Source organism: Camelus ferus, chromosome 21, assembly GCF_009834535.1.
Source record: "Camelus ferus isolate YT-003-E chromosome 21, BCGSAC_Cfer_1.0, whole genome shotgun sequence".
NCBI classification, from domain to species: Eukaryota; Metazoa; Chordata; class Mammalia; order Artiodactyla; family Camelidae; genus Camelus; species Camelus ferus.
Genome location: NC_045716.1, coordinates 21750687 through 21768735, shown reverse-complemented (window position 1 = coordinate 21768735; position 18049 = coordinate 21750687). Strand labels below are relative to the sequence as shown.

The following is an 18049-nucleotide window of genomic DNA, read 5'->3' as shown; positions in this document are numbered from 1 at the left end:
TATTTTGTTGCTTAAACTGTTCCAGCTTTGGCTACTGACCAGCTGTTTCAGGATAATAATGTCCCAAAGTAACTGATAATTCTGTAGTACATGGTATAGTAAATAGCTTTTTGGACATTTTAACAGGATACCAATTTTTGTACAATGAATCTATCTCCAAGTTATGTATGGAAAAATTATCAACTGAAGACTGAGAAGGTCAAAGTAAGATAACATGAAGTTTAGTTACACTCTTTTTATACTTTAGGAAGAAAAATTATGTGACATTGAAACAATTACATATCAAGAACATGCAATTATTTCCTTGACAGAATACAAAAGTAAAAGAGTAAATAATAAACCAGTCAGAATTGCTACAAAATTTAAAGTTGTAAGAATTTTAGTTGTCTGCGTTTCTTGTTTCCCATTCGTTCCTTAACACTGAGAAATCTAACAATTGCCACTATGGAAAGTGCTCTTAGATCACAAAAGATAATCTGCCACAGCAAACTGTCTTTTAGTCCTTATCTAAATGACCTCTGTATCTGACACTTTTATTGCAAAATCCATTAGGAAACCCAGTGTATTCACCCTAAATATTACCATTCCTTCTCTTGGCTTCAACAATCACCTAACTAAAAGTTTTATCTTAATGTTTGGTTTCTCTTTTGAGCTACAGATCCCTATATCCCACTAAACAGCATGAAACTCAAATCCATTTTCCATCTGGAATCTTCTCCTTTTGCATACTGTCTTTCACTCAATCATACCAACATTCAACCATCTGCCCAAGAAAAGTACTCTGGAAACATTCTAAAATCTTTCCCCCTTTCTCTACCTCTTTTTTTTTTTTTTTTTAACCTATTTCTTTTGAATATTGTCTTCTCTATCATTACCTCAGTTCAGGACCCCATAATATTTTGCTAAGACAATTCCCAAACTGGTCCACCAGATCATCTTTCTCTAACCCATCTATCACAGTGCTGTCACTATAACCTTAGCAAATCATTCTTCTGCTTCAAAATCCTTAACTTCCCATTGTCTCCAGGGTAAACTCCAAACCCCTTGGTATCTTATATAAACAAGAGGCTTTATGATCTTTCCCCTGCTTATCTTTCCAACCTCATCTCCTGGGTCCCTTACCAGACTATTTACAGTTACGTAAGTACAGTATCTCCAAAACCCTGAAAAGCTAATTTGTCTATAAGAAATAGTCTTCACCCTTTTATTCTTTGCACACTAAACTCAAAACATCTTCCTGGTTCCTTTTTAAGTGGGTCTCTCTTCTCTGCTCCCCAAAACACACTATATCTCAATTTTAGGAGCTATCAATGATTTTTTGTATACATTTTAATGTATTCCACTGAACTATAAATTTCTTGAGGGCAGAAATTATAGCTTATTCCTTTTGTTTGTATTCCTTGCACCTGGCAAACAACAGACACAAAATAACTGCTGAAGGGATAGCTACCATCGTAACAGCTAAGATTAAAAAGTCAAATACATATAAAGCTTTGTCTAAACAAGTTCTGACTTTCAAATTGATCAAATTAGAAGATATTTCATGATTTAATTTTTTTCTTTAGCTAAAAATCTTTTTCTCAACTGATTTTATGTGGCCAGGTAAACCAATTTTCATGTCTACCACAAAAAGATTCCTATGAGAAAATCAAGACACATTTCTATAAATTTATTAAAACAGTAACTGTGAAGATGAAGAGATGCCAAGATATGATCAATTAGCAGAATTTAGACTTGTGATATAATCAAGAATATACCTGTTATTTGCCTCTGATTCCTGGCACAGAGCTTCAAAAAACTTTGGAATTTCTTAAGTGATAGTAGTGTCTTTGTTACGCCAACGAGGTGACTTCAGGTGGACCTTGAGATGCTTTCAGGTTGGGGGTTGGTTATTAGAAAGATCAACCACATGATTAGAGGGTTGAAACTCTGGGTGAGCCCAATCTACAGAGGGTGGAGGTGGACTGAATTCAATCACACAGTCAATGATTTAATCAATAAGTACCTATATAATAACACCCCCAATAAAAACTCTGGACACAGAGGCCTGGTGAAGCTTCTTGGTTGGTAAACACAATAATGTGCTGGGAGGGTGACACATCCAGATTCCACAAAGAGAGGGCATGGAAGCTCTGTGTCCCCTTCCCCACCCTAGCTATTGCTTTATGCATTTCTTCAACTCCTGATCTGTATCTTCTATAATAAAACTGTAATTTTAATTATAGTGGTTTCAGTAAGTTCTGTGAGCCATTCTATCAAATTATCAAAACTGAGGAGCTGTGGAAGGCCACAAATTTGCAGCAGGCTGGGCAGAAGTGTGGGTGGATTAGGGACTACTGAAACTTGCAGCTGGCATCTTAAGTGGGGCAGTCTTTGAAGAACTCTGCTCTTAACTTGTAGAGTCTTCTCTAACTCCAGGTAGTATCAGAACTGATCAGCCAGTTGGTGACAGAGAATTGGTGTCAGAACAGTGATTTCAGAGAGGTTTTTAATGTTTTTGTATGTTATTTTTTTAAAGGGAAAAAAAAGGTAAGTTCTTATTCATAAAGCAGATATTTTTGCATATGTTAGATTTCCCTGCTATCTCATTCCCTGAGGACCCTGAAATCACATGCATTCATCCTTTCTATCCCAACTCCTATAAATGGCCTCTTGTGTGACTTCAATGTCCTATGTAGGTGATACACTTGATACAGTCAACAACCTAAATTGTCATCTCACCTCACCTTCACCTCAATTTCCCTACCTGTTATAAGCTCCTTCTCACAACTCTCAAGTTAGGGGCCTCAAACTCAAATGCTCCCTGGAGCCAGATAAACTGCTTACATAGCTTAACTGGGCCAGATATAACACACAGGAAACTGTAAGGACTGGGGCAAAGTGAAGAATGCATGTCCTAACTAAAGGCACAAGGGGGGGTGGTGCTTGCCACTATTGAGACCCAACCATTGATGTCATTCAGGAAATATGGATTAGTTGTCAGATGCTCTGATTTCTTTTCAAAGAGAAGCAGAATTCTGCACTTTTATGTGAAATCTCCAGATTTTAAAATTTTAGCGATTAAAAAAAAACTATAGAGATCATCACAAAGGGTCATGTATAACCCAAAGGCTGATGATTTTTAACTACTTTAAATACTGATGTTCCTCAGAGCTGCCCAAGGCTCTCTTCTTTTCTCATTCTATATTCCCTCTAGGGAAATATCACTGTTATGGTGAAAGACAGACCGATAGAGGATTCATAAATACATAGTCTGTTGTTACAGTGTTTCTGTACAGTGAAACAGCTCACATACAATTGATAAAGAGAACAGCAGAATGACATGAGAGGTGTGAGTTCACACATGACTTTTCAGAGTACATTAATATTTGGAAGCTCCAAGTTAGCAGCTAAACAAGACACTAACACAAACTAAATGCAGTAAACCATTGAGCAATGTAGTTCTGTTCAGAATGCCCATCCATCCCACATTCTTCCTCTTGGCTCTAACTGGCCACAGGTTTTCCTACAAGTGCTTATTGTGTGGTTTCCCACAATCTTCAGGCAAAAGAAACAAGTAAGGACAATAAATCAGAACCAGTTATATCTGGCATCACTTCATTTATCTGCAAATGAAATATATTTGTGTTTACAAACAAGCAGCTTCAACTCTTCTTTATATGCCCTTCTATCAAGCTACCTTCTTCCTTTCCTAAAAAGTCTTACATTTATTTCAGTATTTATTTATTTATTAAACAATTTAACATGTATTTTTAACTGCTGCTGGTATTTTCTAGCATTATTGTTTTTCTTGGAGCGCTGGTTACAAAGTTTCATAGGTTTCGAGAATCTGTTCCCAACTCTATCTTCTCCAGAAGCCCTTTTATTTTTAGTGAATAATACTGCCCAGCAGTTTTTCAAAACCTCACAGTGAAATATCCATTTCTCTAGCCCAAACATCTGTATTGAGCTCCAGAACTAGAAATCCAAATGGCTGCTCAACATCTCCACTTGAATCTTCTAAAGGCACCTCAAGGTTTATATATGTGTGTGTATATGTTTGTGTGTGTGTGTGTGTGTGTGTGTGTATATATATATATAAAAAAGCAAACTTGTGACCTCACAAAATCATTCCTCCTCCATTCTTCTCTGTATCAGGGCACAGCATCACAAATCTCTATAATGTTTATGCAGAAGTCTGCCACTCTCCTTGCCTAAGTATCATCATCTTATCTAGACTACTGCAATTGTCCATTAATTGGTTTTCCTATAACTATTTCTGTCCTCTACAATTGAATGTTCACACGAGTGAGAATGATCTTTTAAAAATGCAAACCTAAAACCAATACTTCACATTTACTAGAAAATCCAAAAATGTTAACATATGGTCTGGCTTCTTTCTTTCACCACAACTCTCTCACCATTCTCCCTTCTGTATTCCCTCTCCTACCACAGTGAACCTTCCCCACCCTCCCTTTCTAATATCTACGCTTGTTTCCAGTTCAGGATCTTCAAACATGCTCTTCACCCAATTAGCCTGAGAAGCTTGGTGGTTTTTCACCCTTCAAGCTTCAACTTTTTATCATTGGGCCACAACTAATAACTCTATCTAAATAGGTATGCCCTTCTTTTTAATTATCCATCTCAACACTGTTGCATTAATTAATTTGATAGCATTTTTCTCAATTATGCCATTATTTATGTGCTTACCACTCTGAAGTTTGTCTTCCTTCACTAAACTGAAAGTTAATGAGGCCAGATACCATGTCTACTCCCCACTATACAACTGACTAGAAGAATGCTAGATGTTTTGGAATTCCATAAATAATGAGTGAATGAATGAATAAATAAGTAGAATTCTGTTTACTTGGCTAACTACTGATCATCTCTCAGGTAACAGTTTAGGTCACCTTCTCAGAGAAGCCTTGCTGAGTTAGGTCTTCATTTCATGCTCTCATAGAACCCTGTACTTTCCTTTTTAAAATACATATACCACTCATAACAGTTTTTAAACCATTTAAATGTCTAATTCTTTTGTTTATTACCCATCTCTTCTAATTGAGAACAATGAACTGATGTGCCTTGTTCCCTATATCACAATGGCCTACAAAGTAGAATGTCTAGCAGGCGGCAGATATTCAACAACTGGTGTTAAGTATTTGTCAAACATTTGTTGAATGAACCAAATTAAGTCTAGGATTTTTTTCCTCTTTATTACATTGTTAAAAAACTAAAGAATGCTTAGCTTCTCCATCAACACAGCTTTTATTTTTCAGAAATCCATAAATAATTGAAATCAAGAGCAAAAACTCTTTTCTTTGAGAGGTTTATCATTTCCTCTAACACACAAGTTTTTAATCTTTTGGAGGAATAATAATATCCATTAACATTTGTGTCCTTACTATGTACAATCATTTCAATAAGCACTATATAATTTCATTTACTGCTTGTAACTCCACTAGTCCCATTTTACAGGAAGGGATATTGAGGCTTAGAGAGTTTACTTGGAGAATCTGATGAAATGTATGAATTTTCTCCTGAAAAATACACACAAAAATATATACACATAATTTTATTTACAACATCAGAGATTTTATGGACTTCCTAGTGTTAATTTACAAACCCTTAGTGTTGAGATCTCTGATAAAGAACTCCCGACTTAGAAATATCTTCTACATAAATAGGCAATGCTTCCTTTTTCTTATTTTCTTTCTTCTTTTCAATTCTTAAAAGACACTTTCTAGACATAATAAATGCATTATCTAGATTTGTTTCATGTCTTTTATTCAACTGAAGCAGCTTTTATGAAGATAACTAAAGGTACTCTGAAAAATGAAGTCCATCTAAATATTCAGTTACATTTTACAAAGTTGATAACTTTGAATGATTAGATTTTTATGAGACATATACAGTTAACATATTCTTCCTGTAAGATAGAAGCACATAAGTTGGATTAGTATATATTAAAAATCTTGCAGCTGTTAACAGATCAATGAGTTATTTCTCAGAAAATAAACTGTGTAAAGACCTTTTTGCATAAGAAAGATAAGTCACTTTTCCTGATTTCCAGAAGTTCAATATTACTTCTTGTTTGTTTTGATACTGTTATCATCATTCAAAATTCAAAATGAATGCAAAGACATGCCTTATCTTACTTCTCACATCTACTGAAAACAAGAATTTGGAACATAACATTTCAAAATACATTTATAAAAAGAAAAGACTCTGTAGAGTAATTAAAAGTTCATGTACACGTTATCAGGCAACTAGTAGGCAAAACATACCATTTCTCTAACACAAACAACAGGCAGCAAAATAACCCTCTTACCTGTCAAGGTTTGTACTGCCCTTTCGCTGGAAGGTAGCAGCTCCTTTCTGTGAGGCCGATTTAGCGAAGTGTCCTGTGCAGAAAACAGTCCAGGGCTGTCAGTTAATTTCTTCCGACCACTGGAGTTGGGGTTTGAAACTCTGCAGCTCCCTATTGCACTTGTGAAAAGGTTTGTATGTTCATCACTGCTGGCCGGATCAGAGTTTGGAGTGAATCCTCCAAGGGATAAACTTGGAGAACTATCTGAACAGTCAATCTGTAAAGGTGTCTGCAACCCCAAGGCCAACGAACTAGATTCTGAAGGCTCTCGGTGGACCCACTGTTCTTCTCTGTTTATTAAGCTTTTTGAAGGAGAGAGATGAGGGCAGGATATATGACACCGGTGCTTTTCCTTATGTTTATATCGCTCTCCAACAGTATCCTTTCCAAATCGATAGCGCTTCAAAGATTCCAGGACAGATCTGGAAGAGCCAGTATCCACGGAAACCTGTGGTTGCTCAGAAGAACGGTGTTCTCTGTGTTTGTGACGGTGCCTGTGTTTGTGCTCAACCATCCAACCATAGGCCATCTCCGGAGGGACGCTAGGGTAAGTACTCATGGAAAGGAGAGGAGTCCTGCTGGTTGTGAGGAAGGCCTCCTGTCGAAGTAGCTTATGCTTCTTCTTATGGTACTTGGTGGGATTGAGAAGTAAATGACCAGCATGCATATAGGAAGGAGGTGGAAGTGGAGTGGTGAAAGAAGGAGATGGAGGAGGTGGATAAAGAGTGGGGGGATACCTTCCATAGTAACCTAATCCTATGGGAGCAGCTGTAAGAGGTGAGGGAGAGTAAGGCATGCCATAAGAAGGATAGAATCCAGTACTAGAAAGAGGAAAACTAAGGCTGTGCATAAAAGGCATTTCAGCCATTGCCTCCCTCATCTTAGGGGGTCTCCCTCTTTTCTTTTTTAAGTCAGGTTTTCGAATGTAGTGCAAAGGGTCTAAGGGGAAAGAAGGATGTGTATAGAAACTATTAAAGTTGATTCGAAAAATAGTTGGCAGAAGGTCTCGGGGGATAAAATGATGACTTCGATGAGTGATTCGAATTTCACTGAGACGACTTATTAATTCCTCCAGATCTGCAATAAAGTCTGGATCCTGTCTATTTCGGAGTTGGGGATATTTCTTTTTCCGTTTTCGTTTTTGCCTTTTCATCTTGTCATAGCTGAGGTAATCATGATTCCTGCGCTTACATTTATGTTTATGTTTTTCTTTAAGACTGCTTAGGACTGTAGAGGTTTCAGGGGGAATGAGAGAAACATGCTCAAAAGAATGCCTCCTCTTTTTTTGCCCACAAAATTTCTCTGCCCTGTCTGATGTGCTGTTATTATCTGTTCCAATTCCACTATCACTGGGAATGGTCTCATCACTGTGAGACTCACTAATAGGAGAAGGCGTAGCTTCTTTCAGAGAAGTGAGTTCACTCAAGTGCGAAGGAGAATTTGGCAACAAAGTAGGAGGAGATAATCGCCTCCTCCCCTTTGAGGCCTTCTTCATTGCAAGAGTCTGAATCATACTGCCCTGCCTGGAGTGTAAATGCAAATATGGCACTGCACTGGGTTCAACAAAGCCTGCATCACTACTTACAGGGCTCTGACCTCCACTAGTCCCAGAAGACTGAGAGCAAATAGGTGATGGAAGAATCTCAGAACTACTAGCAGATGAAGGCAGTAAAGGGGGAAGGATCTGTCCTAATGCTGACCCAGCTGCCTGCTGAGCTGTTTGTTCAAGAACAGCAAGGCTGGTAGGGCTACCAGAAAGAATGCCATTTAAGACAGTTTTTGGTTTTCGACCCCTCCTCTTTCCTATGTAAATGGTTCCTTTCTTGCTGACATTTATCTGTTGGCCCAGTTTAGAGCCAAATGTGGCGGCAAGACTTGACACTGTATTATGAAGTTTGGATTGCACTTTCCCTTTATTACTTGATTCTACAGAGCTTGAAAGAATCTGATTCAACAGTTTCTTTCTCTTTAAAGTCTTCATTTTATTTATCTTGCGGATAATTGTTTTCATTAATTGTCCATTGTTTCTCTTGGTAATTTTTTTATCTGGTTCCATCTCAAGGTCACTCATACTACAGACAGTTGGCCTATGACTGTCATCTAGATCATCTGGATCCTGAAGTTGATCCTCACTCTCAAAGAAATCACTGCTACTTCTATGGTTGTCACTTTCAGACTCTAGCTTGCTTGGACTTTCAGTGGCAACAAATGGAGCCACTGATAGTACAGGTGGCTTCATCTTGACTGGTGATCTCATCTGTCTCTTGGGTCTGCCTCTCTTTTTTGGAAAAGGAGACACAGACAGACCTTGTTTGAAGGAAGGAATTTCAATTTCTGGCTGTAAAATTGGGGGTTCTTGTTCTTCCTTAGACTGCAAAGAAAAAACTTTAGAGGCAGGGATTTTTAAAGTCCTTTTAGGTGGACCTTCCAGTTGAGGCATCTCCTTAGATTTAGGTCTTCCTCTTTTGGGCTTATAAATATCAGACAAAAGGTCACTAGAGACACACATACTGGAGGATAGTTTGTGAGTAGCAAAAGACTTATGAGATGGTTTCTCACTATCAGTTAAGAGAGCAAGAGATGGAGTTGTGGATTTGCTCAACTTTGGCAATCGGCGTTTAAGGAAGTCATGATCTACAAATGAAGATGGTCCAATGTTTTTCATAAACTTGGCTGGCTCAGAATTACTATTTGATAGTGAGCTACACGAAACATTTTTAAAAAGCTCTGACCTCTCTAATTCTAGCCCTTTTGGAGACCGGCATGTGCTTCTTGCCACCACTTTAGTCCATCGAGGTTTTCTTCCTTTCCTTTTTTTTAATGGTTTGGACTGCAAAGTAGTACTCAGGCTTTCAGCAACTTGGCAGTGTTTATCGGATGCAGTTACTGCACCAAGTTTCAGAAAGGGCTTGTTACTAAATAAACTAGTGAAGTTAACAACTGAAGGGGTAATTGTATGAATACTGGATTCAGAAGTCAAACTTGGCTTTCTTCCCAAGGAAGAGCTTATTCTTGGAATATCTGTATGTGTAGTTTTGGAATCATTTAGCTCTTTATCAATCCCTTTACATTCAATATTCATGCTATGACCAACGGATCTATGACCAATGTTCAAGTGGGTACTTTCAGAAGTAAACTGGTTCTTTCCAACAGATTCAGAAATTTCTTCCATTAGTTCTGTGGTAGGACTTAAAAGTAACGGATTAGGAGCCATCTGTGAAGAAGTTTCAGGGGGACTTCTGGCTAAAGGATTAACAGATACAGTAGGTGATGGGGAAGGGAGATTGCTTTCTCCTACTGCACTAAAAGGGGATTTTGCTGTAGATGCATCAGAAGCACCTCCCATTTGAAAGTCCGGAGAAGTGCAATATACGGGAGGTTGCTTTTCATGCTTTGAGGTTTCATAAGACCCCCTTTCACTGGATGAGAAACTGTCTTGCTGAATGCATGTTCCTTCATTAAACATTTCTTTCTCCAAATTAATGATTTCTTTTCGAACTGAGAACTTTTCCAATACGCTTTCTTTACTCTGCCGTATAACATTCTTCTCAAAAGTTTTGCTGGTGGCACTGTCTTTCACGGATTCACAAAGTTCCTGACTTTCATGACTACTGATGTTTGTACTACAAGAAGCCTTAAGTGGTTCCTGAGTGGGAAGCAGTGCTTCCGCTTTAAGGTTTATGGCATCTTTACTGACCAGTCCTGCCATAGGACAACTCACTAGTTTCTTTCCAATGTCCTTATTAACTAATCCCATTGTTGAATTTGCTACAATCTTCTTTGCACAGTCCTTGGCCACTAGGCCAACAGTAGAACCCAATTTCTTTCCCAAGTCTTTATTAACTAGTCCAACCACAGTGCCAAGTCCTAGCTTCTTTCCAGACTCCTTACTCACTAATCCTGGAACAATACCAATTCCTAGCTTCTTTCCTGAATCCTTGCTCAGCAGTCCTACTGTAGTGATAGTCCCTGGCTTCTTGCCTAAGTCTTTATTAATGAATACCGCTGTAGTGCCAGTTCCTAGTTTTTTCACAGAGTCCTTATTGACCAATCCTACTGTTGCATTAAACACTGGCTTCTTCCCAGGATCTTTAGTTACCAATCCAACTGCTGTGCTGATAGCTGGTTTTTTAATTAAGTCCTTATGTATTATTCCAGCTACAGAGCCAACGCCTGCTTTCCTGATCAAATCCTTGCTAACCAATCCTGTAGTAGTGCCAGTTCCTAACTTCTTCGGTTTTGCCTTGGAAGACTTGGAGGGAGGACAAGTTGCAATGAGCTGTGCCAACTTTTCTGTTACACTTGTTCCTGCATTAAGTAATGCTCTGTCCTTTAAATCAGGATCCCGGCTACTAACAAGAGTAGATGATGCTGCATTAATGTAATCTGTCATTTCTGAGTGTACTGGAGAAAGCTTCTTAGACAAAGGATTGTTTTCTCCCTGTGAATGAAGATGGATGCTTTCTTCAGACTGGCATTCAATGGCTGCAACATCACCTGATTTCTTGTACAACTTTGAAGGGTCCTAAAATTTGAACAAGAAAAGGGTTTCAGAGACAGTAAACTTTATACCATTTCAGTTTAGCATTATACTTGAACAAATTAAATGACCACATATGAGATATAAAAGAGGCAACAGTGTTGTTTTTTTTTTAAAAAACTAATTAATATTATACTAATGCCACACTATGTTAGTTCCTCTGATGCAATATCAGAGGCTCTCAAGATGTTACCTTTGTTGACTTTCAAACATATGAACCTATGTAATAGTGGGTTTTGAGAAATATTCCTATGATATTTTTTTACATTGGCTTAAAAGGCAAATTAATACTCTACTTTCAGCTTACTTTAGATGGACTAATACATATTAGCATATGAATGCAGTGTTTTTCAAAAGATAATTATTGTTAGCTATAATATTCCATGGTCCTCCTGAAAATAGTGGCACCTTGCCTACCTCCTTCATTGATTTCAATGACTTCAAACCAGTACAGGCCAGCCTCTGACCTACTTTCACTCCTTTAACTCATTCTTAATTATAATCTTGATTGAGCAGTCAAGTTCTCTCTTCACGTGAGAGGAACAGAAAAGACAATAAAATACATTCATATTTTCTTTAGAATGTGTTTTTATATAAAATCTTAAGAGGTGGAAGTAACTTTTAAGTCATAATATAAATTGCTATCTAATGCATTAATCCTCATTATATACTTTACAAATGAATTTATCATTTCACACAATCGTCTTTTATTTTCAGATAATAATTAAAAAGGTTTTGTTTTGTTTTGGGGGGAGGTAATTAGGTTTTATTTGTTAGTTTTTTTTAATGGAGGTACAGGGGATTGAACCTAGGACCTCATAGATGCTCAGCGCTCACTCTATCACTGAGCTTCAGCCTCCCCCTCTAAAGAGTTTTTTGCCTTCATGTTCCACCAAAGATTCTTTTTTAATTAAGGTATAATTGACATATAGAGTTTTCCTTTACTATAAAATACAAATGAAAGACTTGAACAAATGTAAAGACATACTTGTTTGTGGACAGGAAGACATAAAGATGAAAACTTTCCCTAAGCAAGTTTAATGGGATCACAATAAAAATACCAACAAGATTTCTTTCAGGAATAAATAAAGTTATAACACTCATTGGAAATAACAGATAGGCAAGAATAACTAGCAAAATCTAAAAAGAAGCAAGGGGATAACTGTACCAAATATTAAGTCATTTTTTTAAAGCCTCTATCACTAAAACAGTTTAGCACATGAAAAGACAAAAGATCCAATGGGCCAGAATAGAAAACTCAAAAACAAATTTGAGCATATATGGAAATGTACTGTACATGAAATGGTATATCTATGGAATAGAAATTGAAAATAACTAGAAAAATATCACATGCATTTACTCCTCTGACCACTTTTAGGATATCTAACCCAAGACATACTGGCAAAAATCGAACATCTGCAAAAAGCTATAAAACATTCCACTATTTTAATGGTAAAACCCTAAAATATAGTCTAAATGATTATCTATAGGGGGCTGACTGAATAAACAAAAGTATATCTGTGCAATGGAGTGCTATGAAGCAGAGGAAAAAAAGAGGTATCAACACACTGCTTTGGAATGATCTTTAAGATGTACTGTTAAGTAAAAAAAGCAAGATAGTGGGTATAACATGCAACCATAGGAACATGAGAATAAAGGAATATGAATATATATACATTTTTGGTTATAGTAAAGTAGAAGAATAAGCCAAAGATTAATGAAAATAGTGACTTATGAGGGAGGAAACAGGTCTAGAAGTTAGATCTCCATGCACTTGCTTTATGGTTCTGACTTTGCAATTAAGTGTTTTACATATTTAAGAAACAAAATTATAAAGAAAAATACCGCAAATCTCTAAATACTAAAAACAATGGATTCAAATATATCTAGTTATCAAACTAATTACACAACTATATGGAAAATAATTATTTTGAATTACTTTGAAACACAGTATTTAGACTATATGTTGTAAAAACAAAGACTGACGATAAAGAAATCTTAAATTGCATCCAATGAATATATTAATGGCAGCAGTGGTATAGTTATTTTGAATCTAGATAGATAAATGACTGACAGATGTATAGATCAAATAAATTACTATATGAATAATAATTAGGAACCAGTATTTTGGGAGAAAAAAAGAGATATAATATAAAATCAAAGAAGTCAAGTAAATCTCTGTAATTTTAAGTTGGAATTAGAAATACCTGAAGTTTTTAAAAGACACGTATTTTTCCTCTACCTCTATCAACAATATTTCTAAAAACAATGGAAACCCAGTAGCAATAAACACCTCTAATAACCATAAAGACTGAGGTCTCTAAATATCATTTCCCATTAAAATGGACCAAGACTCCTTGTTGAATAGACTATTTCCAAGAAGTAGAAAATGTACAAATTATCCTGGTGATGGGTACACATCTCCAGCCTCTGCACTTTGCACCAGTCACTTAACTTTTTTATTTGAAATTTACCATAATGAAATGTGTTTATTTTAAAAAAATTCTTCCTAAGAGTGAAGTAAAATCTCTTTTTCACAATTTTCATTTACTGGTCTGAGTCTCACTTTCTCAAATTACATACATTAAAGACTAATCCACTTCTTTCCAACAGCTTTTCATACATTTGAAATCAACCAGCATATTCAACTTTCTGCCCCAAGCAGTTTCACTTCTTTCTGGTCATTTCCTGATGGGCATGTTTCAGTTTGACAACATTCCTCTTTCACTAAAGCACAACACAACCACTATCTGATCAATTCAGAATTAAGGGAACTACCTCTTCTTTTGGATGGGACCCTTACAACTTTGCTAAGAGTAAACCGGCTTTTTTGGGTCTCATGTACAACTGACATATAAAGTTTGCAATTAAAGAAATCTTTACATTTTCTTTCCACCTTATTAAAGAAATAATTTTAATTATTCTGTAATATCCCATTCTGTAATTTTACAGTTACTTTTTAAAGCTCAAAAATTAAAAGGCTTTATTAAGTATTTTAAAATATATTTACATATGAAAATTGTGACACTTCCAATTTTTAAAACTTACCTTAAAAAATCTGTCTGAACAAATTATGACTATGTGCAATAGCATGCCATGGATAATGCTCACAAACAGTACTGGGTGAAAGGATCCATCATAAAAGTGTGTACTATATAACTCCATTTATATTAAGTCAGCAAATAGGCACAACTAATTATGATATTAAAAGGCAGGAAAATGGTTACCCCTAGTGTGGAGTAGTAACAACAAAGAGCATAAGATTTTGATGGGTGCTGGTAATGTTCTACTTCTTAAACTTAAAGCTGGTTACATGGGATGGCTTGAGTTTGTGAAAATTCATTGTGTTGCTACACTTATATTTATGTTATACTTAAATAAAAAGTTATTTTAAAAATTCTGTCTAAAAGAAAAATAGAAACATCCAGTTTCCTTAACCTGTTAAAGGACTATACTCAAATCTGACTTTTCATCTTTATCAGAAATATCTCACAGTAAAAGAACTATGGGAAGGGAACCCCCCCCCCCCCAATGCAGATAATTTGGTTTTCGTTTCAAAGATATTTTTCTTCCAAATTATGGCACTGGATAAACTGAATGAATGAGATATTAACAAGTAGATGAAAACTATATTTGGTACTGGTGATATTGTTCTCTTACACTTCTAAGCACCCCTTAAAATGACAGCTAGCAGTAAGAGGCATCATTTTTAAGAGAGTGTATCATGTTAGCCAATTAAAAAGATATTGTATCAAATGATCAGTAGGCACATGAAAAAATGCTCAATATCACTAATTATCAGAGAAATGCAAATCAAAACTACAATGAGGTATCACCTCGCACCAGTCAGAATGGCCATCATTCAAAAGTCCACAAATGACAAATGCTGGAGAGGCTGTGGAGAAAAGGGAACCCTCCAACACTGCTGGTGGGAATGCAGTTTGGTGCAGCCACTGTGGAAAACAGTATGGAGATTCCTCAAAAGACTAGGAATAGACTTACCATATGACCCAGGAATCCCGCTCCTGGCCATATATCCAGAAGGAACCCTACTTCAAAAGGACACCTGCACCCCAATGTTAATAGCAGTGCTATTTACAATAGCCAAGGCATGGAAACAGCCTAAATGTCCATCAACAGATGACTGGATAAAGAAGATGTGGTATATTTATATAATGGAATACTATTCAGCCATAAAACCCGACAACATAATGCCATTTGCAGCAACATGGATGCTCCTGGAGAATGTCATTCTAAGCATAGTAAGCCAGAAAGAGAAAGAAAAATACCATATGAGATCGCTCATATGTGGAATCTAAAATAAAACAAACAAACAAAACATAAATACAAAACAAAAACAGACTCATAGACATATAATACAAACTTGTGGTTGCCAAGGGGATGGGGGTGGGAAAGGACAGACTGGGATTTCAAAACGTAGAATCAAAAAACAAGATTATACTGTATAGCACAAGGAAATATATACAAGATCTTGTGGTAGCTCACAGTGAAAAAACATGTGACAATGAATATACGTATGTTCATGTATAACTGAAAAATTGTGCTCTACACTGGAATTTGACACAACATTGTAAAATGACTGTAACTCAATAAAAAAATGTTTAAATAAATCAAAAGAAAAAAATATTGTATCAAAACATCTTTTTAGGCATATCATTTTTTTCAACATGAAAGCAAATATAAAAGTATGCTCATTAAAAAAGGAAATATAAATACTATCATCCACAGATAAACATTTTTACATTTCAGAAACTTCATCATATACACATGTACATTCTTTTACAAAAGTGCTTGCTGTTTCACAGCCCACTTAAACAATACCTTACAAAGAAGACACTTTTCTATACAAATAAATCAAGAGTTATCCTATCAATTCATTGGTTTCGTAATAGTTCAAAATTCATAAAATCAACCTCCTACGGGCTGCTTCATAAATAGTTTCTGGCTATTTCTTATTTTAAGTAATATAATGATGAACATATCATTATTTAAATCTTTGCCTACTTGTCCAATTATTTCCCTCAGATCAACTCTAAAAGTGCAACTGCTTGGTTAAAAGGTATATACAATAGTTACACATATAGGGCAGCTCTTCACCAAGAAAGATTTTTATTTTTCAAATGGGAAAAAAAATTACTATAAAAATTCAGAGTGTATAAATACTACATTTTTATAACCTAAGATAATACCTTGTGATACTCTACATTGTTAGGCAATGAGATTTTTATGGCAAAAATCATATACTACTAGAGGAAGTTTAATTCCTTCAGAGAACATTATAATAAAAAATAACAGTAATAACAATATGGAAATTACTATGTAACGTGAACTACTATCAGCAAAGAGTTCTTGCAACTGAATATAACTTAAGGAACAAATATAAGATGCCAATCTGTCCCAGATTATCAATAGCATAGGGAAAAAAGTCTTTAGATTCTTCTTTATACCTAGTTTATTCCTAAAGAGAAAAAAAAAATCACTCCCACAGCACATATCTAAGTTAATCTATAGTCTTTCTCTCAGGATTCCTCCCCACAAATCCCTATCTAATTGGGAAGGAGGTGCAATTTAGAACAATGTACCAGTGGTTTTGACTCACAAAGTGACGTCAAGATGAGAAAAAAACTTTTCTTTCATCATGTATTCAAACTTTTCTCAGTATTAAGTTTCATAAAAGCTCTGGGTTTTATCTCATCATATAGAGCCTTTAATTCTGATGTTTCCCCCAAACTCTTCATTCATTTCTATGCAGCTGTATCTCAGAATTTATTAGCAATGTGCACTTATGGAGCAGTCTGTATGTATATGAAGATCTCTGGAATGATTTACAGTTATTAAAATGAAATAAAAGATATGAACAGACAACCATAAAAAGCAGCATGTGAATTAGTGAGTCAAGGTGATGATATTTAGGCTTAATTCTCTGGGACTAAGAAGTTATGCCTTCTATCAATTTGTTTCAATAATGACTTTTCCCATTAGCAAGATCAACAATGAAATGAGAAACATTCAATTCACCATACCTCATTATGTACACCATTAAAACAAACCACAGTACAGACTCAAAACACATATCCTTAACATGCTACACTTTAAAAGGAAGTGAACTGCTCAGCTAAATGCAGCACTGATTAGAAAAGTTTCTACTATGAAATGAAAGCAAGAATTGAGGATGAACCTGATGAAACTAATTATGGTAGCTTTAATCTTCCTGTTACATTTATAGCAGAGGCTGAACAATGCAAGAGAAGGGATCTGCTTTCCCCCTCCATTTATGGGAGCATATGCTTCTACAATGGATGATACTCTGGGAAAAGAGTGGCACCTTCCTTGTTTTGTCTCCAAGGCTTAGGACAGACTGTGGCTGTCCCCTTAGCGATCTGTTTTGGGTATGTTAAACAGAGAAAAGAAAGCTTACTGAAATGTGAGGATCCAGGAGAATTTGCATAATAGCCTCTGCCATGGAGAAGCCAGGCTCTCTGCCAACTGTTCTCTTTTTCTCTACTACAAAATAATTCTAGCTCAAGCAGCTTTCAAAGCAAACAACTAATATGAAGGTAAGACAACAGAACTCCATTCAAAGCAGGACCGGAGATACCTACATACCATCAGGTCTTCCTGCTTGAATAACCTTTGACAACAAGAACATGGAATGGAAAGGTAACGGCAGGATAATGTGGACTTATACTCTGGACCTTCTCATAAGCTGGTAGAAGAAAGACTACACTCATAGATGGCACCTAGCCCACAAGTTACCGGTGAGGAGAATGTGACCATCTTCTATTTAGCAAGTCTTAAATTCTCTGATTAGAGCTATGGAGCCTAAACATAAAAAATGGTAAAAAAAAAAAAAAAAAAAAAAAAAAAAAGGCACTAGGTAAACATACCACATAGTATTAAGAATAAAAACAGTTTCACTTGGGCTCATTTTGAAACTGAGTCTCCCTAAAACTAAATTCCCTTACTGTGTTTATGACTAATCTCTCCAAAATTTTATTCTTTCTTGTCCCGCCCGGTTTCCCTCAGGATTCACAAGTATTTAAAGAAAAGGAGGGACTGAAACCAAGCAGGACTGTGTGGGGCCTTCCTGGGTAAAAAATTGCCTCTGTGCCCCCCATTTCTTGTTTGTTTAAAAAAAAATT

General features: G+C 36.1%; 1 protein-coding gene across 6 annotated transcripts in view; it reads right to left on the bottom strand.

The window, feature by feature from the left end:
- Positions 1-18049, bottom strand: part of ASH1L (ASH1 like histone lysine methyltransferase) — a 152408-nt gene that overhangs the window by 96337 nt on the left and 38022 nt on the right. For all 6 annotated transcript variants that reach the window (XM_032464077.1, XM_032464076.1, XM_032464078.1 and 3 more), the window contains one exon: positions 6308-10871. In XM_032464077.1, the coding sequence (XP_032319968.1) occupies positions 6308-10871 (4564 nt within the window). The remainder of the gene's footprint in view (positions 1-6307; positions 10872-18049) is intronic.